General features: G+C 50.0%; 9 protein-coding genes across 9 annotated transcripts; 5 read left to right on the forward strand and 4 right to left on the reverse strand.

Moving 5' to 3' along the window:
- The first annotated feature begins 399 nt into the window (after positions 1-399).
- On the forward strand, positions 400-1657 carry BDW70DRAFT_139246 (pyridoxamine 5'-phosphate oxidase family protein). The gene is made up of 2 exons (XM_073737362.1): positions 400-590; positions 651-1657. Exons 1-2 carry the CDS (start codon positions 423-425, stop codon positions 1257-1259), a joined length of 777 nt encoding a protein of 258 aa, XP_073594651.1. The 5' UTR covers positions 400-422; the 3' UTR covers positions 1260-1657.
- Positions 1658-1677: 20 nt separating this feature from the next.
- Positions 1678-2694, forward strand: BDW70DRAFT_76774 (lipoyl(octanoyl) transferase LIP2). Its single transcript, XM_073744808.1, has one exon. It carries the CDS (start codon positions 1772-1774, stop codon positions 2639-2641), a length of 870 nt encoding a protein of 289 aa, XP_073594652.1. The 5' UTR covers positions 1678-1771; the 3' UTR covers positions 2642-2694.
- Positions 2695-3093: 399 nt separating this feature from the next.
- Positions 3094-4366, reverse strand: rho3 (Rho family GTPase RHO3). Its single transcript, XM_073744807.1, has 8 exons — positions 4116-4366; positions 4012-4062; positions 3940-3957; positions 3869-3885; positions 3801-3815; positions 3629-3750; positions 3377-3578; positions 3094-3318 (listed from the first exon to the last, which is right to left on the reverse strand). Exons 1-8 carry the CDS (start codon positions 4163-4165, stop codon positions 3203-3205), a joined length of 591 nt encoding a protein of 196 aa, XP_073594653.1. The 5' UTR covers positions 4166-4366; the 3' UTR covers positions 3094-3202.
- Positions 4367-5120: 754 nt separating this feature from the next.
- On the forward strand, positions 5121-6905 carry BDW70DRAFT_139252 (putative COP9 signalosome subunit 2 (CsnB)). The gene is made up of 4 exons (XM_073737363.1): positions 5121-5244; positions 5306-5464; positions 5518-5578; positions 5628-6905. Exons 1-4 carry the CDS (start codon positions 5201-5203, stop codon positions 6882-6884), a joined length of 1521 nt encoding a protein of 506 aa, XP_073594654.1. The 5' UTR covers positions 5121-5200; the 3' UTR covers positions 6885-6905.
- Positions 6906-8387: 1482 nt separating this feature from the next.
- Positions 8388-9318, reverse strand: BDW70DRAFT_76828 (uncharacterized protein). Its single transcript, XM_073744809.1, has 2 exons — positions 8703-9318; positions 8388-8570 (listed from the first exon to the last, which is right to left on the reverse strand). The coding sequence occupies exons 1-2, from the start codon at positions 9084-9086 to the stop codon at positions 8493-8495; spliced, it is 462 nt and encodes a 153-aa protein (XP_073594655.1). The 5' UTR covers positions 9087-9318; the 3' UTR covers positions 8388-8492.
- Positions 9319-11015: 1697 nt separating this feature from the next.
- On the forward strand, positions 11016-12931 carry BDW70DRAFT_151386 (OTU family ubiquitin thioesterase; the record flags this gene model as incomplete). Its single annotated transcript, XM_073739286.1, has 7 exons — positions 11016-11261; positions 11339-11401; positions 11460-11523; positions 11571-11836; positions 11948-12225; positions 12283-12804; positions 12853-12931. 7 exons carry the CDS (start codon positions 11016-11018, stop codon positions 12929-12931), a joined length of 1518 nt encoding a protein of 505 aa, XP_073594656.1.
- Positions 12932-13455: 524 nt separating this feature from the next.
- On the reverse strand, positions 13456-16447 carry BDW70DRAFT_76869 (putative C6 transcription factor (Gal4)). The gene is made up of 7 exons (XM_073744810.1): positions 16380-16447; positions 16228-16328; positions 16147-16176; positions 15997-16091; positions 15604-15923; positions 14380-15550; positions 13456-14306 (listed from the first exon to the last, which is right to left on the reverse strand). Exons 2-7 carry the CDS (start codon positions 16282-16284, stop codon positions 13916-13918), a joined length of 2064 nt encoding a protein of 687 aa, XP_073594657.1. The 5' UTR covers positions 16285-16328; positions 16380-16447; the 3' UTR covers positions 13456-13915.
- A 3113-nt stretch (positions 16448-19560) lies between these two features.
- On the forward strand, positions 19561-21042 carry BDW70DRAFT_76965 (uncharacterized protein). The gene is made up of 3 exons (XM_073744812.1): positions 19561-19923; positions 19980-20453; positions 20536-21042. The coding sequence occupies exons 1-3, from the start codon at positions 19675-19677 to the stop codon at positions 20857-20859; spliced, it is 1047 nt and encodes a 348-aa protein (XP_073594658.1). The 5' UTR covers positions 19561-19674; the 3' UTR covers positions 20860-21042.
- Positions 20997-22016, reverse strand: BDW70DRAFT_76943 (60S ribosomal eL37 domain-containing protein). The gene is made up of 5 exons (XM_073744811.1): positions 21894-22016; positions 21757-21819; positions 21554-21625; positions 21355-21452; positions 20997-21203 (listed from the first exon to the last, which is right to left on the reverse strand). Exons 1-5 carry the CDS (start codon positions 21895-21897, stop codon positions 21135-21137), a joined length of 306 nt encoding a protein of 101 aa, XP_073594659.1. The 5' UTR covers positions 21898-22016; the 3' UTR covers positions 20997-21134.
- Positions 22017-22220: the final 204 nt, after the last annotated feature.

The following is a 22220-nucleotide window of genomic DNA, read 5'->3' on the forward strand; positions in this document are numbered from 1 at the left end:
TTACATGTACAGGAGGCCAAAGCTATTCTGGAGAGAGACTACCCTGTCTGAGTAGTATTCAGCCAGCGCGTATACGTCACGTGCACCTGGCTTCTCGCAATCGACAGTTATTTCAAAAATGACCAGTTGCTACGGCGTTTACCCTCAACTCAGTGAAAATTGGGGAAAACAACAATTCTATGCAGTACGACGTAAGCTAAAGCATGCTAGCTTCCGCTGACCGATGCACATAATTCAAATCTTAACTATGTCCTTTACTCGTAGTAATTGTATAGCTTTAGATGAGGGCCGGCCCGAAGCCAGTTGCTGTGCTCCGTAGACCAAGTCAGGAAAAGCGCGACCACCGGTCGCCACCATATCGGGCCATGATGAAGTAATCGCCCTCCACCTCACAATCTCCGACAAAGAGCTACCACGAAAGAATGCCATTTGTGCATTTGCCTCCGTCTTTAAACAACGCCAGACCAGAAACAATGAGCGATTCGCTAAACCCTCCACTTTCGTATGAAGCCTCCGCTACAACTACCCATCGCCATGTTGCAACCACCCTCCCACCGGAGGTTTCATCATGTCTCAAGAACTCCCGCTTCGTAAGTAGAACTAGACTCTTCATCCTTTCTGTTTGTCACTAACGCAAAAAATGACTGTAGCTTCACTTAGCAACATGTGATGGCCTCACTCCACACATCTCCCTCATGTCCTACACGTATCTGCCCTCAACACCCTTCGATCCGTATCCCACGATTATCATGACCACCAATTCCTCGTCTCGGAAGACCACTCATCTACAGACGAATCCCCGAGTCTCGCTACTAGTACACGACTGGGTGTCACATCGTCCGCCTACCCGTGCTTCAAACCCCGGGAATACTCGCGATGGATCGCCTCCACCCGCAGCAACCCGGTCCTCTCTGGCTAGTCTGCTACTGAACCTCAACACGAGTGCGCTGTCCAGCATTTCCACCACTATTACGGGAGAAGCTCGTTTTTTGGAGCCCAATTCTGAGGAGGAAACATGGTGTAAGGAGAGACACTTGGAGAATAACACATTCGAGGAAGAAATGAGTACTTTTGGCCAGGCACAGCAACCTGGTCAGCGCCGGCCCAGTCTTTCAATTGACGAAGACGTCCGGGTCATCACCATCCGGGTGCGCGAGGGCCGCCTGGCTGATTGGAAAGGAGGCGTGCGAGATTGGCTTGTTGTCCAAGAGGGCGAAGAAGGGCCCGACGAAGCCGCTCCTAACGGTGTCGTACTGTAGGAGCTTCGTGCTCTATTTGGATTGTTCCTTATATGTCCGATGACCTTTGGATTTTATGTGTATTGAAAATGAAAGAACATTCAAGATCAAACATCGCACGATTGGGTACATTTAAACATTGCCATTGATTCGTTTCCAGTCGATGTCTTCTTCCCTCAGCTTCAAACTCCCACTGACAGTTTCCCAAGATCAATACAAAATCCGAAATGCTTTTATGTTACGCATATTCACTTAGAAAGGAAATAACAGGTAACTCCATGGAGCTAGCAAAATACCCGATTGTTTCTGTACCTTCTCGGAGCCAGCTCTTTAAAGCCTCCAATCACATGATTTCAGTAGTGACGTCGGGCGTGGGGAGTATCATAGCTCCAAAGAATTCTCCAATTGCTCTAGTTACAGCTCTCAACTTTCAACTATCCTCAGTACAAGCTAATGATTCAGTCAACTCGAAACTCATTCAGTCCCCCCTTCTGCCACCAAGTCCGCGCTCCTCCCCAAGGACAAAAAGAACAATGAGACTCGCCCACCTTCACTTCCCCGATATAACCTCCTTCACGCGTGTCGCAGCCCTCCAACAAACCCTCACAACCCGCCTCCTCGCCCACAAAAAGCTGGCTGCCGATGCCACAACAACAACACCGCCACCCCCCGATCCAACAATAATCACTTTCACTCCAAACCCCGTATACACGACTGGGCGTCGGGACCTGCCGCCTTCAAACACCTCGCCCTCCTCCTCAAAGACCATCTCTCTCCCTCCTGCTCTCGAACCAATCCGGTCGTTGCTTACCCCGCCGGAGTCGGGGTCAAAATCACAGAATATAAATGCGCCGACAGCAGAGTACCACCCGACACTGCGCGGCGGACAAACAACGTACCATGGTCCCGGGCAGATGGTCGCATATACGATTCTGGATCTGCGACGGATGGGATTAAGTCCACGCTGTCATATTCGGTTACTGGAGAATAGTGTTGTGGACGTGCTGCGGTCGTACGGGCTTGATGGACTGATCACGGAGGATCCGGGGGTTTGGGTGCCGCGCCCCTCTTCTAGTGGTAGTAATGGCGATGAACTGCCCAGGAAGATCACGGCTGTCGGCGTTCACTTAAGGCGGAATATCAGCAGCTACGGGATTGGGTTCAATGTGACGGAGGAGCCGATGTGGTTTTTCCGGCAGATTGTGGCGTGTGGACTTGAGGGGAGGGAGGCTACGAGCCTGGAAGGGCAAGGGGTTAAGGGCGTCTCCACCGATGAGGTTGCGGGGCGGTTTGTTGATGCGTTTGTGCGAAGGGTAAATAATGATTATGCTTGCGGGGAAATTGCGCGCGGGGAAAAGATCGAGGAGGTTTATAAGGTGAGCGAGCGGGATATAGTGAGTTAACAGATACTCATGAGGTAGTTGGCTCTGGTGCTGTTACTGTATAGATATGCTAGTGTAATGTCAAAGTCCTACGGGGCAGCGCTAATGACCTCGCCAGAGGAGCATGCTATTGAATCAATAAGTTGCAGTATGTCTGATCCAACCGTACATCATGACAAAACATACTCGAATAAAAATACAGCATAGAAGTTTGTCCACGAGGTAAGCAGGGGCAGTCGTCATGTCCAGCAGCAATAGAATAGAGGCGAACATGCACACTAAATGGGACACGGAGCGTAGAGAGCGTACACAACTGGTGGCTGAATATGGAATAAATCTGGATTTCCTTTCCCTTCTCAGACATATTAGAAAATTAGTGTAGTAGTGTATCTAAAGTAGAAAGTATATATATCGAAGAGTAGGCGGCAAAGCAGACATCATGGGGCTAAATTGCTGATTGCTTGAGTCGTGAAGCAGAGTCTTAGGACTTGTGGCGAGATGTGATGGATATCGGCAGTTCGAACACTGAGTTCGGCGGGTATATAGACAAATAAAAGTAGGCGAATTCAGCGAGGGATCAGATCACTGGATGACGCAGCGGCTTTGCGACGAGTCGGTTTGAGCCTTCACCTCAAGGGCAACTTTGGCGGCTTCGTAGAAGGCTTCCCTAATGCCGCGGTTTTGGACCGCAGAGCACTCTGCGAAAGCATTAGACCGACCCCGGTCGCTCACTCCGGAACAATATCGACGCCTTACCGAGGTACTTTACAGCCCCAATTTCCTTCGCCTTTGCCAGTCCTTGCTCGTATGTGATAACATTCGGGTTGTCATTCATATATTCGTCCTTCCGCAAGTCACACTTAAGCGCTGTTAGGACCAGTTTCACTCCAGGCACATTCTCCGAGATCTCTTCAATCCATTTACTGGCCACGTTTTCGAACGAGTCGGGGCTGTCAACCTGTTTTCCGTGTATTAGCCACTGGGCCGGAGGCTGAGCAACGACCTTACACTAAAGCACAGCATTATAACATGCGTATCCTCATATGAGAGTGCACGTAATCGATCAAATTCTTCTTGGCCAGCCGTGTCCCATAACGACAGTTCCATATGCACGTTATCAACGAAGATATCTTTGCGAATGTAAGTATAGCCCGGGAGCGAAGAGCGAGGGCGGAAATACCATGGACGTAGTTCTCTAAAAGGGGTCAAGTCAATACCAGGTCAACTTTATGCGGCAGAGCTACAAACCAAAGACAGTCGGTTCACTATGTCGCATCGCAGGTCAATACTAGAATTGAAGTTGGATGAAGGAGCCTCACTAGACTGTTGGGAAGAATCTAAATGACGTTTATCAGCGATCGCACGATTGGCTTGAATATGAGGCGGCCTACCCTCTTGTGAACACGTTCAGGGCCGAGGTTTTACCGCAAGCGCCATCTCCTCTGTTTCCCAGTCAGATAAGATGGAAAGAGTTTTCGTCGTATGTTACACTGACAGGAGCACCATCTTGCGCCGAACGACTTTTTGACGCCCACAGAAATCCATGGTGACTATGTAAGTTTTCGGAGACGAGCCGGGGAAATGTCCCAAGGGGTCTGGGGGGGTGGAGACTCTTGTTCACAGAGCTGCGATACGGGTATAGAGGAAAAATAAGACGCGGTAGAGTATGCTGAGATAGCGCAAGATGTGCCTCTGCGAGTTTGAAGAGGAGATTATGAAGAAAATGAAGACTGCGCCCCAGTCGTGGGCCTTGGAGGTCGATGTCATCAGGCTAAGTTGCCAAAGATCCGGCGAATAGGATGATCGTCATCTGCCAAGCGGCTGGATTCCAACCCTCTATCTGGTGCCTGAGCCGGACAATTTCTATTCTTCAGAGACAGGCTCAATATCGGATTTTTGTTACTGCTTAGAATTCTTGTCCTGGCCCTCTCGTCCTTTCGCTTGACGCAGAAAACGATTTTCTTGATCTCGCTGGCGCTTCCCATACCAGATTGACCTGTGCCACAATACCCCCTCTCCCCCTTTTTTGGCCACTTGTAGCAAGTTATTTTTCGGCATGGAACTTGGTGTTGCCTTTGAAGTGGAGTCACCTCTTAGTATTTGCTTCCGCATAATCTGGGGTCATCAGCTGAATGCTATGGTTCTGGAGTTTGGACCCAGCTAGACCTGATATATATAAAGTCTACTTCAGGCGGTAGACTAAGCCTATACATAGAGTTTCTTACCAAAACCTCGGACACCAATGTAAAGCGGAGCTGATACCAAAGACAAATCCAATTCATCAAGCTTCCAATCTCAAACTTATCCTAAGATCTATGATGTTTTGAAGTTGGCTTGTCAACAATAGACGGGGACCTGCTGGACCCACACGAGGCTCGACGGAGGCGGGGAAAACTGAATGCCTTAGGCCATGTGTTGCTGATAGGCCCAAGAGCTCCAGTTCAGTGTTTCCGAACAGCAACTGAGCCCTTATCAATACAGCCAGGCTACATTTCTATTCAGACCAACAGGCTGGGCCCTGGACATTTTTCAACAGCTGCTTATAACATTATCTCTTACGACTCAAGACCACCGCCCACAATGTCAGACGACGATGATTTCATGCACGACTCTGCTGATGAAGAGTAAGTACCAACACCTCTAGAGCTCCGGCCAAAGAGCCCGGCTCACATTTGCGGACGTTAGGTATGACTTTGAATATGAAGACGCAGACGACGACGAGACAGGAGATATCGGAATCGAAAACAAATACTACAATGCAAAACAGATCAAGGTCGATAATCCAGAGGAAGCGATTGACGAATTCCTAGGAGTACCTGCTCTGGAACAGGACAAGGGGGATTGGTAAACAACCGATATTTTCGGATTTTCGGCGGTGGATGCTGATAGCGGATTAGGGGCTTCAAAGGGCTGAAACAGGCGATCAAGCTGGAGTTTAAACTCGGGAGATACAGCGACGTAGGCTGAGACCGGAGATGAGAATGCTTGACTATGGCTGACTGGCTAGGCCGTCGAACACTACAGGGAACTCCTAACATACGTCAAATCCGCCGTCACGCGAAACTATTCCGAAAAATCGATCAACAACATGCTTGACTATATCGAGAAGGGATCGGATGACGAGAAGGCGTACCAGTGCATGGAAGAGTTCTATTCTCTAACGCTCAACTCCTTCCAGAACACGAATAATGAGCGACTGTGGCTCAAGACGAATATAAAACTGGCCCGTCTGTGGTTGGAACGAAGAGAGTATGGTCAGTTGAGCAAAAAAGTGCGGGAGTTGCACCGGGCTTGTCAGAGGGAGGATGGATCGGATGATCCCAGCAAGGGCACATATCTACTGGAACTATACGCGCTAGAGATTCAGATGTACGCCGAGACAAAGAACAACAAGCGACTAAAGGCCCTTTACCAGCGTGCCCTCCGCGTGAGGTCGGCGGTTCCCCATCCCAAGATCATGGGGATCATCCGAGAATGCGGAGGCAAGATGCACATGAGCGAGGAGAACTGGGAGGAGGCCCAAAGCGATTTTTTTGAGTCGTTCCGGAACTACGACGAAGCGGGCTCGATGCAGCGCATTCAGGTACTCAAGTATCTCGTGCTGACCACCATGCTAATGAAATCGGACATCAATCCCTTTCACTCGCAGGAGACAAAACCGTACAAGACCGACCCTCGCATTTCTGCAATGACGGATTTGGTCGACGCCTTCCAGAGAGATGACATTCATGCATACGAAGAGGTCCTAAGCAAGAACCCAGACGTGCTGGCCGACCCCTTCATCGCAGAGAACATCGACGAGGTTAGCCGGAATATGCGGACCAAGGCCATCCTTAAATTGATCGCACCCTACACGCGGTTCACGCTCAGCTTTATTTCAAAGCACATCAAGATCTCGGTGACTGAAGCACAAGATATCCTGAGCTTCCTGATCCTAGACAAGAAACTCAACGCCAAAATTGACCAGGAAAGTGGGACGGTCGTAGTCGAAAGCGCCAGCGATGTGGAACGACTCCGGTCCGTGGAGGAGTGGAACGAATCCCTCCGGACGCTCTGGCAAGCGACTCTGAAGGACGGCGACGGATTCAAAAATGATGACGTCTCGCAGCCGACCGGGATGGGCATGCGAGGACCCTTGCTCTACCAATCGGGCCTTGACGACGACACCGCGGGTCTACTACGTTCTAGCGGCCACCGATTCTGGAGAGGGGGGAAGGGCAGCAAAGCAGGAGGAGGACATGGGATGAAGACGGACCTGTTCTAGGCGGGGGAGGGGAGGGGGGTGGGGGAGAAGAAACATTGAAGGAATTGCGTGTTGTACGGACTTCGGGGTGCAGGTAGTACTACTAGTACTTTGTAGCTGGTCGAATCATGGGGCTTCAGTTCCATAATCCTTGCTGCAGAAACTTGAAGCAAGAAGATATCATTATTTTCTGAGTCGTTCAAGGCATCGTGTCCAGATCATGGGATTCGTGTCTGTCGCGTGCATATAGCTCTGCAGATACGTACTGAACTCCGTAGACTAGACTACAACATCGGCAGTCCCGACTTCCCACACACCGGGAAGAGCATCAATCAATTAATAAAAAAATGGTCCAGACATCTGTTGGCGCTGCATCACAACGCTGCACGTCTAGAATCCACAGCTCGGTGACCTGTAAGAACGAAAGGGGAAGAGAAATCGCGTTCCGCCCGTCTGTTTGTCTCGACTCGAATCGACTCTCGACTTCGAGTCTTGAGTCCAACTGCAAGCTGGGAAAGAAAACAGACACGCTCATTCGTGGGGACGGGATGCAGTGCATCTTCCGCTAACGAGCGACCACCTGAAACTGCACTTGTAGTCCTCCGAGACTGGTGGAACTACTACCAGTACGGCGACACTGCTCCTGCGCCTACTGGGGACTCCGATTTGAATATTGACGGAGTGAAAAGAAGAACGACTGGAGGTCGTCATACCAAGGATCCATCTCATCACTACGGAGAAGTTATATTGATTCTTAATATTCGTTCTTCGGCCGGCGTGGTCCGTTGCAACTTGCATATGTGATGTTACCTAAAGGTACCTAACTCATCTGCTGTACCTCCTCACCGCGGTCTACGCACGTACTTATGTACCGCCAGAAAACGAGCAGGTGAATCGCCAGTACAGTAGTGAGTCGGCTGCTGGCGCCAGGAGAACTTGGACGGAATATTCCGATGACTAGACCGATTACTATCGAAGTCGACGCTCAGTACTCAACATTTTCGACGACTGTGCCTACGGAGAACTACCGCGGAGGAAGCGGGCTAGATGCTGCATGGATAGCATGGCGACATTGCGATTATAACTCCGTGGGCTGTGGAGTGTCGTGGACAATTGGCGAGCTCTGGTCGAATGGCTGTGTCCCATTAATACCTTACTACGCTATTTGTATGAACGCCCTCGAATCGGCTCTGATCTGAAGCCCTGAAGCTACCCTACCTGTCGAGTGTGCGAGCTAGGGTTACAGTCTCGATGAGCTTGATCTCCCGTACTTGGTACAAAGTACTTAAGCTCGACTACAACGACAGACAGGGGAAGTCCCATTACTGCGACATTAATGATTGTGAGTTGCGACTGCGGGAGGAGGTGGTGCCTGTGCATGAGATCGGCTGGCTCATTCAAACTAATGCTACCGTGCATCCGTCCCGCCCACCGTCCACCTCCCTCCTAGTCAGGGCCCCAACCCGCGCCTAGATAGGTGGTTGGAGTTCGCGAGTGACTTGCCTTCTTTGGATATAATCATGTCGAACTCGGGTACAGGCATGGAACGGGCACCCGACGTTGCTCTTTCTTTCTTTCCTTTTTCCAGAGTGAGAGATCTCTGGACGACGGAGGAACAAACAAGGTCAATCACGATATCTGATCGACATCAGTCGAGCTGCGCCAAAATTCAGAGCTCGGAACAAGCAAAAATTGCCGGGGAGGGATCTAGGCGCCGCCGTAAGCACAGAAATCCAAAGCATGTTGAAAAGTACGATCGTACTCTGATGCCTATAGACGCTCGCACGTAGTCCAGAGTACAGAACGACGTTGCCAGGGCGAATCGAAAATGTAAGTTACCTCGCATGTTTGTTTGTCGCCAGAAAGCGAAGGCAAAAGGGAAAATCCAGGTACGAGAGCATATCTTGACATAGACTCAAGCGATAGAATTGAATGGTTCGGACGGGGTTTCCGAGGTAGCATATGCAAGATAGGTGGTTTAGCTGGATCGAATTGACTCCTGTCACTCGTGGCTGCAGCACAACAGGGAGATAGGGCCGATTTTTTTGCAACTACGGGAAAATTTCTCCAGATAACATGCAAGCGAAGGATTGGGCGCATCCTCCAAACAGGCGGCCGTGACAGTCCACGAGGATGGAAAGGTGGCTCGATGCTGGAGGTAGTACCCGGCCGAACGGTCCAGCGACCAGCCACGGTTGTCTGACCCCGTTCCATATCTGGCATCGGTCTGAGGTACGGAGTAGCTGTAGATCAGAACCTGTCCGTCCTTACTGCTGATCGGGGTGGAGGTGGTCTAGTTGACTGCGGTTTCACATTACTTCTTCGACCAATATATGAATGACTATTGAAAACGTTGAAGCAGCCGCCGGCTGGCGAAAGGTCAACGAGACTTCACGGGATGTGAAAAAGGATCCTTTGGTAGCTCGACTACTACCTGACCGTCCAGAGTTGACTTGAATGCTGGTGACGGGTACCGAGGACGTCAGACGAGGCCAAAGCATCGTATAATAGAAACTCTGTTTTGAGATCCTATCGCTTTCTTATTCAAATGTGCAGCTGATACTCGCCTGTTTCTTACTTGCACGAGGATTATTTGCGCCCTTGGTCGGTCGGCATTAGCGAGAAAAGGCAACCTGGGTAGAAAAGGCTTCCTGGGATCGTGCCTCTGCAGTTTGGCTGTTCGAATCCTCACACCCTTGTAATATTTTGCTGCAGCATGCAAGCCGGGTCGGAGCACTGCAGGTGTAGACTGGCCATCCGTCGAGTCCATACCAGTCGCAGCTCGCGACTTATATTAACCTGCAGTGCTAAAGTGAGGTAACCGCGCCAGCGCGCGAAGGACGAATTGGACTCGAGAGGAGCTCGCCTGGACGTATTCCGCTGCCGGACAAGGTGTTCACAAACAGCGCAGGGATGCTTCAACGAGGGGGAACTGGATCTGAAAGCTAGCCATCTTACTCGCAGCCTCCGACTAGCTGCAGGACATTCGGCCCAGTCAAGCGCCGTCTTGTGGGCGGACATGTGGTCGCTTTCGAGTGCATGCCTGTCAACCGACTCAACTCTCGGGTCTTGGAGATGGTGATCATAACGAAGGAGAACTATGATTTCGATTTCGACCATTAAGAGCCAGGATGGCGCGGGTTTTTCTCAGCGGAAAGCTGGAGATGCCAGAGACCGCGGTCTGAGCACCGACTGCGTCGGCCTGTCAGTGGTCCATCGCGGAGGATTCGGCATTTGCCCGGTGACCAAGAGTGAATAGTAAAATCTTATGACGATGGAGAATGTAAAAAAACCGAAAAGCTGGATGGGGCGATTGTGCTCGTATCAAATTCTGCTGCTGGATTGGCGGTTTTGCCAAAGCTGATTCGGTGACTTGGCGATCGTGGTATTTGTCAGAGCGACCTGACCATACCAGCCTTAAGAGATATTCCGTAGGTAATTAATCATGTAGGTATTCGTGGGACTCAGAAAAGCGACTGCCAGTGCCGCTCCATGGGGTCCCCCTCCCGGCTCAACTCCATACGGCCCCATCAAGAAAAAGGTCAAAGCTGGCTCCCCATCCCTGCTCGCTAGTATCGGAGATCTCGATATCTTGCCAGGACGGTTACTATTATTCTATTTACCAAGTCAATCCCCAGACCGTCTTTTGTTCTTGACTTTGTTCCAGGTTAGCCCGCCTTTCTTCTGTTCTTTCTTCTGTTCATCTGTATCAAAGTGGGGAAGTCTCGTTGGACGGCGTGTCACATGCTAGATACTCATCGCCTCCCAGCAAGCTGCAGCTGTCTTCTCGCTTCCTCAATTCCCTTCTGTATCCAGCTCTTGTCTCTTTCATCATCTCAGTTTCGATTTCATTACACTCTAGACGTCCAGGTTTCGTACTATTTGCCTGTTCATAGATTTGCAGTCGCTTGATAGCTTGACTACGCACGTTCTTTTCCCGTGATGCTAAGGCATTGTACCAGCAGCTTCCTGCATCGCTAGACGACAGACGTTATCAGGAGGGAAGACCGGAAGACTGGCCTTACGAACCATGTGCTTTGTGTGATAACTGATACCTCTGGCTCTTCTTCCCGAATCCCGACGCTGTCACCCCATCAACCACGCACGTCCGAACGACCCACGTAGAAGGGCACTTCAAACTCAGCCTATGCGATGTCCCTATCGGATCTTCCAAGAAGCCACTTTGATCCTTTGAATCATTATCCGCTCAGAGAAGAACAATATCCTGGCTACTTTCCTTCATCAGACGCTCCGGCTGCTTTTCTTAGCCACGAGATCACTCAATTGTCAAACGCGCTCTACGGTCATCGTCCCGCTTTCTTCAACATGAACCCACTGTCGCCCGAAGAGATGGAGCGGTTCCAGGAGCTCTCCAACAAGTACGAACCAGAGCTGCCAGTAAGCACCCAGCTTCGACCGTCGATATTGTGCCCAGTTGACACCGCGAATAGGGTCCGCTCGTCTCTTCCAAACAGTCGACGAACGCAATTGCGATGGACTATGCCAATGCCGATCCCACCTTTGCTACAAAGACCAGTGTATGGCTCGGAATTCAGGAATAAACGGCGGGATCATGCGTTGCTGACGGTCTCTTAGGCTCTGGCTGTTACACATCCGCAATCGCGTATCATGAAAGGAGATGGCAATTGTGGCTGGAGAGGTAATCTCTGCACTTTTCCAGTGGAGACCAAAACTCACCTCGTCTAGCTGTCGCCTTTGGGTACTTTGAGAATCTGTTCAGTCTTCGTGATCCTTTTCGACTACAAAGCGAGCGGACACGGTTCAAGTCACTGAACACACTCCTTGAGCAAGTCGGTCTAAACGAGATTACGTACGGGATGTTTGCCGATGCTACAGACGAGGTATTCGATAGCATACTGAGTGCAATTGAACGCGGCGAGCGTGACGATTCCTTCCTCGTTGCGCTATTCAATGATGAGTACAATTCGAACACGATTCTTTGCCATTTCAGAGTCAGTGACCCCTGCTGAGTAGCCGATACGGCTTTACCTTCCCTACAGGCAGCCTTGAAGTTGGCCTCATTGTGTGCGGCTTACGATGACTGACTTGTCTTATGACTACAGTTCTTAACCAGTGCATGGATAAAACTAAATGCCCATCGCTATATGGCCTTTTTACCAATGGATATGCCCATTGACCGGTATTGTTCAACGCAGATAGACCCGGTTAAGACCGAAATCGATGGGATAGGACTGCAAGCATTGGTCGATGGAGTTATCGAGGGATCTGGACTAGTCGTGGAAATTTTGTACCTCGATCGGAGTGAAGGTGATGCTGTGACCCCACATGTGCTCACTCAGACGAGGCCAGGAGTTGGGGCCATTCGCCTGCTCTACCGACCGTAAGTCCACCTTTGGGCCTTTATTATTCATGACCACAGCCGCTTACATGGACACAGAGGCCATTACGACCTGCTTTACCGAGCGGAACCGATTGTAAACATGCAGCCAGTAGTCAACTTGCAATACGCCATATCATCAAATTATGGCCCCTGGGATACCAGTGACCTCTCATTTGATGTGAATTCCAGCTTGATGGCCATACCAAACCTGATGATGGACACGTCGTTTCCGCTCGCCCCTTCAATGTCACAACCTCCGGCCGATCCTTTTCGGGTCTCACCGCCACAGCCTCCGCCAGATCACTACCGGGTCCCCTCACCACAGCCGCAGCCTCCGTCAGACTCTTACCGAGTCTCCCCACCGCAGGAAGTATATCATGCTCCTGTGCACACGCCTCCACCACCGCCGCCGATCGCCTCTCCGCAACCACAGATTCAACTATCTGGACCGCCACCTCCGATGATGAGCTCATTACCTCGTCGGACAGATGATGGCCCTCAAATCCGGCTTAGTTCGCTTGCAATGAGATCTAATCTGAATCACTCACTTCCGCTGCCAGTTACCGCGCCGTTCAAGAAGTATGGCGCCTCTCTCTTTTCATTTGAAACTTTTCTAATATACAGCAGCTCCCCGTTCAACCACGCGCATTACCAGAATCCGGACTTTGAACCGATGCACTGGGCGCCCAATGAATCCCGTAAATAAGGCCGAAGACCCACCCCAATACAATGAAAATACCGTCATGACTGTGGCAGCTCCCTTCCCGGCTTTCTATGACATATGAAGTTTATGACCACATGATACGAATTGCACGAGTCCAAGTCCAGGTATATGAGTAGTCCTGCTATAATGAAACGATTATTGTTGTGGAAACGTCTTGCGCTGCTGGCATTACTGGAATTTTATGCGTTGATTTGCGGGGCCTTTCATATTTCTCTCGCCTCATCGTCTGCCTTTTCCGATTCACTCCATCTATTAGCGAGTGCCATGTTGCATTGGTGTGAGCGCGGTTCAAACCTTGCTTAAGCCCCGAAAGGTTTCATTAATAAGAGTGCGAGGCTACGTGATTTTTGTAGAATGGCAGCCTCACGTGTGATTCATGTCTCGAGGTGCTTGTCTCTAGTAGATTTATTGAATCATCTCTGGTCGAAGTCTTTCCTGACACTTCACATAGATTCGCGTACAATTTCATGTCCTATGAAGGTCCATTCTTGATAGACTTTGACCATCAACCATCTGAATTGCTGAATTGTTGTACATAATATATCAAATTCCATATAAGAGAAAGGAATCCACCGGTGCAGTTGTCAAAGCGAAGAAGAGTAGGTGGATGAAGGTTAGGGTAACTGGGACTTGAGGAAGCCAGCGTAGGATAATGTTTATAGGGCTCTAACGGTATAAACCGGCCCTGTACTGGAGTTGATAGTCTGGAAGTAATGCCCCACTCCTGATAATCCGGGCGCTATAATATATGATGTTTAGCAGGACAAGGGTATCTTCCCAGGAATGCACCACAGAGGAAACAGCCTTAGACTCATACCAGGGGCCTGCCCAGCTAGGGGTATGATGGTGTTGCTGCTCGATCACTAGTGGATGGTAGCCAATTATACGGCTACTGTCATGCGACATCTTCAAAGATTCTCTCTGATTGAGAATAGCTAGTCGAGATCATCGCCGAGCTGTGTTATATCAGGTGAAGTCGTTATGTGGCGTCGGCGCAAAATTCACCCATTCAGAAAAGTCCATCCCTGCACTGACATTCAGGTCTTGGTTAACGTCAGGGAAGAGGCTGCCGAAGGTGGGGTCGTTGTAAAGTTGGTCGGCAAAGGGCATGTAGATCGGCTGTGGCTGCTGGGATGGTGCACTCGCAGAGTTGGTGGCGTTTGACGGATATACAGGGGCGCAAAGTCGATATATTACGTCGAGACAACGACCGGCAAGGTTGTTGTTGCTCAATGAAGGGTACATAAGAAGGGCTTTAGTTGCTTCGATCTCCTGAATCCAGCTTGGGGCTTCTGCGCTAGTTGGATCTGTCATCAGGAGGATGATTGGAATTAAACCTGCTTGGAAGAGGAAGTAACTGTCGCGAGGGAGCGAGTGTTAGTTGCAGTCACATCTAGAGAATTATTAAGTGGTAAGATTGGGGAACGCACAGCATATACCATGCACCAACCCTGGTGCAGGGATAATTGTTCACGAAATCGGTGATGGAGGATATGGTCAGCTTGGCATTGCGGAAGCAGAGCATCCTGCACTCAGCCTCGTAAGGGTCTTCTGGCTCAGTGGGCGTATTTGGCGTCCATCGTTTCGAAGCCCATCTTAGAAGGATCGGGCGGTAAATGAGGATTCTCAAGTTCCAATCCCGCCACAATAACCGACTGCGGACTAGAGCGAAATTGTCTGACATTGAACCGGGAGCCGGATTTTTAATATAATCGGGTAGACTATTATACCATTCCTCCATCGGTTTCTGAAGGCTGAGGGTTTCCTCTGGTGTAGGGTTCGGCCCGGATATAAGACGTTGGTAGACACTATTTGTCAGTATGTGAAATTTAGCCTGCGCAAGCATTCCCGTGTACAAGGTTGGCTCATTAACCTCGGGAGGCACAACCGTGGTCGTCGATGTGAGCGCTTCATCATGAATGTTGAGAACATGTTTCACATCCATAACGCTGTCTTCCGGTAGAAGGATAGGACGGCCAAATGTCTTCGCAGCGCCACTATCGAAGATGTAGACGCCCCACCATAGTCTTCTGCGGACCTCTCGTTGCAAAAGACTAATTTTCCATCCGTGAAACTCTTTATGTAGTCCCAGACTCATCGACATCCTGACAGCCAGACCCAAGAAATTCCAGCCTGTGTTTGGCTTATTTCGTTTCTGCGCGTAATTACTCAAGAATAGCAAAGCCTGGACAAGAGTGAGATTGCCGGCCTCAAACACAGACATTTGTTGTAACCTGCTTCTGGCCTCTTGGTAGAACGTGATATCGAGGTCAGAATTGTCGTCGCCGATGCACCAAGCCCCCAGCGCGAGAATAGTGTTGAGTAGAATTTGCCATGCTGGTCCATGAGGTCGGGGAAGCTGTTCGTGGAACTGCGCCCTGAAAGTGGCCTCATGCACAAATGGATAGCTCATATGATAGTTGTTAAAGAATGCATCCATGAATGCTTGTTCAATAACACCAGAAGGCGCGATGTTCAGAAGCTGCGATTTCAGTGGAACTCTGTCCGAATTATCCACGCGTTTCGACGATCCGGACGGTATATTGAGGTCGAAACCATGTTTAAGCAAAGCCCGAAGCGGTACCACGCTTGAAGATGCTCCTAGAGTGGAGGATCAGCATTAAGCAGAAGTGAGTCGGGGATAGAGTGAATACCAAAATAGCCTGCGCCTTCCGGTTTGATTGACAGAGCTGCCATTCCGTCTGTCAGGTCTCCGAGGGTAATCCGGTTCTCAGCCCAGTCAAACCCATCGGCTTGCTGGGGCAAGGCTTCTGGTGCTGACTCATGCCGATCTGCTTCGGTCTTTGCCGGGGTGGAATGTCTAGAGGAAGACTTGGATGAAGAGCGCTCCTTCGAGAGGGGATCTTGATCCTGCAATAAAGAACGCACTGTGGCGTCCAGATCGCCACCGGGAAATAGCCGTCCTAAGGCGGACTCAAATGCCTGCAAGCGGTCTTCGACATACGTCAAGTGCCTGAAGCAAGAGTTAATACCGGCATAAGAGAAGATGATAGTCGAGGGGTGACAGTTCAAATGCAGAGACGTACTGCCGTGTTAGAGGGCTTCTGGTTATCTTTGGGCTATATTTGCATTCTTTGTCCAGCTGCTTACACTGCGCGCAAGTGGGTTTCTCTTTAGAGCACTACTGCTGGGTTAGGTTCATGCCAAGGTAAAATGACCCTAAAGGAATAAAATACCCTGGACTTGCGTAAACGACATTCATCACACTGCAACTCGTGTTAGAACTAGCTGTGGTAAAGTCCTTGGAGAAGACTGACCGCATAAGAGTGGGAATCGCGAGTGCTACCCATGGTGATCTTGTTCTTGGACATCATGTATCTGGCGCTCGTTGACAATCATCATAGAAAAGTGCAGTCATCTGTGGGTTGGGTGTCAGCAGAGGGGTCACAGGTGGGGCGTTGCATGTTACAGGAAGAATTACTGAACCCCCCAAGTGAACATATGTCTTGCGAGTTGCACGTCCTTGAGGCTTGAGGTTAAGGGAAGAGATGGGCCTGTCTATAGGTAGACAGTGGCGCGGACATACTAAACTTGACCTCGAGGGGAGTAGTGGGGTATCGCGAAAAGCAGAGCAGTTGAGGTGACAACTATGGGGCGGACTCACGATCGGCGCAAAGAAACAGGTCTTTATGCACGCTCCAGGGATAACTCATTAAAGATGCATCAAGCACAGATGCTTATCATTAGTCCCATGAGAGGCGTTTCAGAGGATTGCACTGCTCGAGGGGTCAGGGTCGAGGGAAAGAAGATGGCACTTTTGTCAAGTGTGGGGATCTCTAAGGAACAGATCATGTGATTTGAAATTTTGCACGAATTGCGCATCTCCCCTGCCAATCCACTTTTCAGTAAGAGAAGTGATGCTGGCGTCGAGCCTGGCCTCACATTCACTCAATACTGTTGAATACCAGCTGTGACTCGAGTATATCTCTTCAATTGAGCCTATGAATCGATGGAGGTATCCCACGCATCACAGCGGAGTACCCCTGCATTTCACGGGTGGCACTATGGCCAGTTGAGCCGAAATGTACGTTAAGGGACGGAAATTCATTGGCTCTGGCTTACTTCTGTTGGGAAGAAGGACCAACTGCTGTAAAACATCGAGTTTAGGCACACCAAAAATATTTGTGAGTTAAGTACTTCATATCCGAAATGGCCAACGGATACACTGTAGAATACAATCACAGCTTCATCATTCTGCTTGAGTTCCAGAAGTCTGATTTTCTGGGATACCACTATCTGGATCCAGAGATCCTCGAAGACAGACACAGTCTGGCAGTTGTACCATTATTGAAGTTTTTATGAGACGCAACCTCGTCCATAACACTGACGTGAGTGCGATACTTCGAATAACCTAGCTTGACAGTCAAACAGTCAAAGTCCTTGGAAATTTCCTTTAGCCGTTTCCGCTCGGAACGCATGAACATGGCAATGCATGGCAATGTTAATAGGGTCGTACACATACTGGACGCCGTCATCCTCATCCTCCCAGGCTCCGGCGGTATGGGGCGCGAGGCAGTCATCGCCTTGATGCCGTTTAGAGGGCGCAGATCAACACCGTACTGGAGAGCCAACTTCTTGAGGGCCAACAGCCGACTCACCCAAGTGACCATCTCTGTGTTCGCCGTAGGCTAGAGGATCATTGCAACTCGGACAGGGATGGTGGGTGTAAGGGTCACGATAGAGTCCAAAAAGTCGTCTTGACCTTTTGAACTTGAGGCCTTTCGAGTTGAGGCGCTCTATGTCAACGTATTGGGGGTTCTCCCTATCGAGTCAACTGTTATCTTTCAAAGCCCTCAGCCTTGCCTAGGCAATCCATTTCTCAGCAACCTTTTCCACGGTATTTTTTCTTGGTGAGCAGCGGGTTTGTCAAGTCCGAATGTTTATCCTTTAGCTTACTTTTTTCCTTTCCCATATGAGCTAATCAACCAAGCTGGGCAACCAAGCATCCGTTCCAATGCTCGCAGTAGCGACAATACTGGCGGCAAGCCTACCGGCATGACGAAGACAGCCCTTCTCACCATGCCGAAGACCTAGTTCAGGGCTTGCAGGAAATGCTTGGAGAGCTCCAGCTAGAGCTGGTCCGTGTCCGTTCTCGATCTATAGCGACTTGTTAGCTACCGCAAAAAAGGAAGTGCCAAAATTGGCACCCCTTACCAAGAATGATTGACCGTAACAGTAGGCGTAGACAAATCCTAATCTTTGCAGGGCGGGACACGATGTGGTAAGCACACTAGCAGCCACAATCATATCTGTAAATTTCATGTCGTATTCAGTGTATTGGGTCTATTTAACGCTGAATAAATCCACGAGTCGACTTTTTGGTCCTGCTTTACAAAGGAGTGGCCTGCGCATCCAGTAAGGCAGGAGGTAGGATTAAATGCGGAGGGTCTGTAGGTATTCCAATGGATGGCTTTCGCATGTATAATAGAAGCAGCGAATAGTTCATTCAGGAGGGCTTCAGGTTCTCGTCAGTGAGTGGTGCACTTAGTTTGCGACTAATGGATTCGTCCTTGTCAATGGACGGTCTGAAACTGAAATACCACGATGTTTATATGCTACACTTGCTTTTGTTATTTTTCCTCTTGCGGTCAATTCTTCCCAGACACCACCTAAGCTCAATTGGCCAGGAGGAAATCAGCGAGGGACGATCTAGGTATAGATCCACGTTATGTTTAGACTTGGTGGGAAAGTCTTCGCCGTGTCCACTGGCCGAAGACTTCAGTGAGGGAGTTCACTTGTAGTCCATGTGATATATTATATTGCGTCGTCTAGGGAGCTTGGGTCCAGTTTCTATCCAGATTGAAACGACAGTCATCACTGTGAGCGAGCCAGGTTCATGAGACACGCCATGTCTCGAAGAACTCTTGAGTCTGGTGTAAGGGCTGTCTCGTATCCATTTGAGCATCCCAGCCGGTTGCCAAATCGACTGGCTTGAGTGAATTTATGGGGTTGCTTTCTCTAGCCTTCTCTATGGCGCTAGGCGAGGGTGCTGATTGCATAGACCAATATTGATCTCATAATCATATTACAGAGGTAAGCAGCGCTATTTACTAAATAGGAGTGAGTGAAGCTGGGGCGCGTCTATAGTCATCTACTTGCGTCAACAATAACAGCTTTTCCAGCGGAAGTGGGGGGTCGTCAAGATCTGAGAAATCTAGAGCATCCAGAGCGAGGTAGCGAGTAGCATGGCGAAGGCTCTCGAGCTAAACTAAAGACCTCTGGACCTCCTCGACTCGTTTGGTTGTGTTGGATGTGTTTCCAACAATCAGGGTGTCCCAAGATACTCCTATCCTTTCTCTACCAGTCGCTAAGTAGGCCACTTCATGTCTTTACACACATTGCACGGAACTAATGTCATTAAAGCATAGGGTATAGGGAATATATTTAGGAACAAAGCAAAGATATGAGAATAGTGGAGACGGCTCTATATAGCTAAAGATAAAACTGGGCGGGCGGTGATATTAATATGGTGTTTGGCGACTGGCTTGAATCCCGGGAAGCGGGGAAACTTACCCTAACAGGGAACTTGCTCGCTCTACACTAGAATTATTCAGGCTATTGCTGAAATTTATGTGATCGCAATATCGCATTGGCAGCCCTCGGAATCCGATCACGTTGGGGCTGTCTGGACGTAGTACAGTGTGGTCTTATCTATACTCCTATGGGAGAATTGAGCCTTACCCTAGCTGTGTCCCTAGTCAGCCATGCCTAGCCAACCGCCCCTCCCCCACCTTCTCACACCCTATGTCTCGTCCCCTCCACGATCCTCCCTCACAACCGTGAGCTCTGTGCTAGGCGCCACGGGAAACTGGCTTGTATTGCGATTCCTGGGTGCGGCCCTGACCGATGCTGGCTCTGGGTTTCGAGGACTTGAGGAACAAAGGAAGCGAAAAGTGGTGCTGGTGAGTTTTCTGCGGGGCTGGGAGTTTTGGAGGTCGGAAGCAAAAAGATTGGTATGTACAGGTGCTCTCGAAAGTGTTCTGAGTTCGTCTACTAATACAACCATTAGGGTGTGGATCTAGCGCGCCTTACAGAGAAGCGACAATTTGCGTTTGTCGACGGACTCTCTGAGCTCTTCTCCGCCCCAACCGCTTCGGCGCCGTCGTCTGCACAATCTCAACCCTTCGGAGCCGGCGCGACACCACGAACAACGCTTCCTGTTCGACCACACCCAGGCCAAGCATCACTGCGTCAACCGCCTCCTCAGACTGTCGGCTTCAATGGCTTGCCACAAATCGCAAAGGAAACTGGCCCGGTGAAGCGACTACATTTCTCAGGCAATGGAATCGCAGCGCTCGATGCGCTGGAAAAGGATGTCACGACGGTGATCGACCACCTCAAGGCGCCACGTCCGGGGGAAGATGGAGAAGAATCTGAGGTCCTTTTGGTTGTCGATCAACCGGACCTATTACTCGCAGCTACAGGACCTAATAAGGGCATTGGTGCTACGGAGATGGCGGAGTGGATAATGGGACTACAGCAGGTATGGTTACCAAACCATTGAGCGTTGCGTCACGATCCGGCATATGAAGTAAATCTAACCATGGCTTCTATCGAAACTCCAGGTTGCGACTGCAACGATCGTGACGATATCCGTGGATTCACCGTTGATTCACAATGCCTCTGCTTTCGCTCACCAGGCCGCGACTCCGCTAGAGACGGAACATGCCGCGTTTGCTGTCGGATTAGCCCACCGATCGGAGATGGTCATGCAGCTTAGGAATTTGGAGACAGGCGCTGCCAGAGATGTCAGTGGCGTTCTCAGGGTGAGCAAGGGAGGCGCGTGGGGACAGAGAGAGAACGCCGGCGAGGAGAGTTGGGAGGAAAAAGAGGTTCTGTACTTTGTACAAAGGGATGGAGGGGTTAGTGTTTTTGGACGCGGGGAATAGATGATCAATGCTGGTCGTTGATGTCCGGAAGGTTGCAAAAAGACACAGGCTGATCAGGCCCTCGAGACTGATTGATCAGCGTATTAAGGCAAAGGATGGATTCAGAGGCAGATCACGTTGGAAAGGTAATCTCAAGGTCGATCCTGCCACAAAGTGGAATATTCGCCAGCCATAAACATAGAAAGGAAATTCATTCATGTTTGTCCCTTTTTTGAACTTTATCCATTTCAAAGGCCCATGCGATTGTAGATTTTCTGTCTTCCGAATACCGTCAATTATTTGCCCTTTCTCTCTAAAATAAAAAGTGCTCTGACGGCATAAGTGAAGACCTGTCCCAACTCCAACTCCGCGGGAGCGCCCCTGCATATGAGAAACCGTACTTCAGATGCGAGGCTCCTTTGCCATACCAGCCCTCTTCAGCCCCGGCGAACGAAACGCAACATCGGAATTGATTTAGTGGTTCTCAGGACCACGGGCGCCCTTGGGAGTGCCAACCTGGAAGCCGTTCTTAAAGCGGCGGTGGACGTCCCGCAGGTGAGCGGTACGGCCAGAACCAGTGGTCTTGCGTCGCTTGGCCTTCTCGCTCCAGTTGTCTGTTGTCCACGCATTATCGTAAGCCAGAGTTCCCGTAATCATATACCACCTTTCGCTGATTCCATAGCCATTCAACAGGAGAAAATAGGGATATTCGTACACTTGCGAGTCTTAGCAGCGGGGTAACCGCAGTTCGCGCAGGTCGACTTCTGGATGTGGTAGGACCGGCGGCCTGTGATGATGCAACCATTAAGCGTTAGCCCTTCCATACTGTTGACTATTCCGACCGTTCCTGGCTATTCCCGTGTAGAAAACCATGCCCGTATACCGTCGGAAAAAACTTCGAGGAGATGAATTACTGACCACAACGCCGGCACAGAGTGTGAGTTTTGTTGTGGCGCTTTCCGAAGCTGGAGGTACCCTTCGCTATAATGACCGTCAGTCTGTAAAGTTCCGCCGAGACATTCGAGAAATCGACGGGGTATCGAATTTGGACGTACTCATCTTGAATTAGGAGCTGTGAACGAACGGAAAATCGTCAGTAACAGAAGCTCCCAGCAAAACAACCTGGAAACTTAACAGACGCAACTCACCTGGCGATTCCGTTGAAGGGCTGGTTGTCGTTGTCGTCGTCGCTACACTAGGCGGATCGAAAGTTGCGCTGGGTCCGGGTGTCTTGCTAAGCGAGTGTGCCATGACAGGGCACAAGCCCTGGTCAGCCTAGATTGGCAATAGTCACATGACATACCCTGCTTAGTCACGTGCGAGTGTCTCTGCTTTTTCAGACGTAGGACTACAACTTTACGAGGCTTTTCTATGTCTGGATA

This window comes from Aspergillus foveolatus, assembly GCF_047715535.1.
Source record: "Aspergillus foveolatus strain CBS 279.81 unplaced genomic scaffold BDW70scaffold_35, whole genome shotgun sequence".
Taxonomy (NCBI): Eukaryota; Fungi; Ascomycota; class Eurotiomycetes; order Eurotiales; family Aspergillaceae; genus Aspergillus; species Aspergillus foveolatus.

Excerpts from the sequence above, each read along its gene's own strand:
- rho3 (XM_073744807.1), bottom strand. The coding sequence starts at position 4,165 with ATGGATTTCTGTGGGCGTCAAAAAGTCGTTCGGCGCAAGATGGTGCTC. Across the intron at positions 4,063-4,115 it reads CGGCGCAAGATGGTGCTCCT|AGGAGATGGCGCTTGCGGTA; the intron begins GTCAGTGTAACA and ends ACTGGGAAACAG. Across the intron at positions 3,579-3,628 it reads TTATAATGCTGTGCTTTAGT|GTTGACAGCCCCGACTCGTT; the intron begins GTAAGGTCGTTG and ends CACGGAAAACAG.
- BDW70DRAFT_76943 (XM_073744811.1), bottom strand. Across the intron at positions 21,453-21,553 it reads CGCTGCTAAGACTCGCAAGT|ACAACTGGAGCGAGAAGGCC; the intron begins GTACGAATATCC and ends CGTGGACAACAG. Across the intron at positions 21,204-21,354 it reads GCTTTAAGAACGGCTTCCAG|TTGGAGTTGGGACAGGTCTT; the intron begins GTTGGCACTCCC and ends GCTCCCGCGGAG.
- BDW70DRAFT_76774 (XM_073744808.1), top strand. The coding sequence starts at position 1,772 with ATGAGACTCGCCCACCTTCACTTCCCCGATATAACCTCCTTCACGCGT.
- BDW70DRAFT_76965 (XM_073744812.1), top strand. The coding sequence starts at position 19,675 with ATGCCTAGCCAACCGCCCCTCCCCCACCTTCTCACACCCTATGTCTCG. Across the intron at positions 19,924-19,979 it reads GGTCGGAAGCAAAAAGATTG|GGTGTGGATCTAGCGCGCCT; the intron begins GTATGTACAGGT and ends TACAACCATTAG. Across the intron at positions 20,454-20,535 it reads GGATAATGGGACTACAGCAG|GTTGCGACTGCAACGATCGT; the intron begins GTATGGTTACCA and ends TCGAAACTCCAG.
- BDW70DRAFT_139246 (XM_073737362.1), top strand. The coding sequence starts at position 423 with ATGCCATTTGTGCATTTGCCTCCGTCTTTAAACAACGCCAGACCAGAA. Across the intron at positions 591-650 it reads GTCTCAAGAACTCCCGCTTC|CTTCACTTAGCAACATGTGA; the intron begins GTAAGTAGAACT and ends AAATGACTGTAG.
- BDW70DRAFT_76828 (XM_073744809.1), bottom strand. The coding sequence starts at position 9,086 with ATGCCAGATATGGAACGGGGTCAGACAACCGTGGCTGGTCGCTGGACC. Across the intron at positions 8,571-8,702 it reads GCGACAAACAAACATGCGAG|ATCCCTCCCCGGCAATTTTT; the intron begins GTAACTTACATT and ends GGCGGCGCCTAG.
- BDW70DRAFT_139252 (XM_073737363.1), top strand. The coding sequence starts at position 5,201 with ATGTCAGACGACGATGATTTCATGCACGACTCTGCTGATGAAGA. Across the intron at positions 5,465-5,517 it reads GAACAGGACAAGGGGGATTG|GGGCTTCAAAGGGCTGAAAC; the intron begins GTAAACAACCGA and ends ATAGCGGATTAG. Across the intron at positions 5,579-5,627 it reads AACTCGGGAGATACAGCGAC|GCCGTCGAACACTACAGGGA; the intron begins GTAGGCTGAGAC and ends CTGACTGGCTAG.
- BDW70DRAFT_76869 (XM_073744810.1), bottom strand. The coding sequence starts at position 16,284 with ATGATGTCCAAGAACAAGATCACCATGGGTAGCACTCGCGATTCCCAC. Across the intron at positions 15,924-15,996 it reads AGAAGCCCTCTAACACGGCA|GCACTTGACGTATGTCGAAG; the intron begins GTACGTCTCTGC and ends CTCTTGCTTCAG. Across the intron at positions 15,551-15,603 it reads GGAAGGCGCAGGCTATTTTG|GAGCATCTTCAAGCGTGGTA; the intron begins GTATTCACTCTA and ends CCTCCACTCTAG.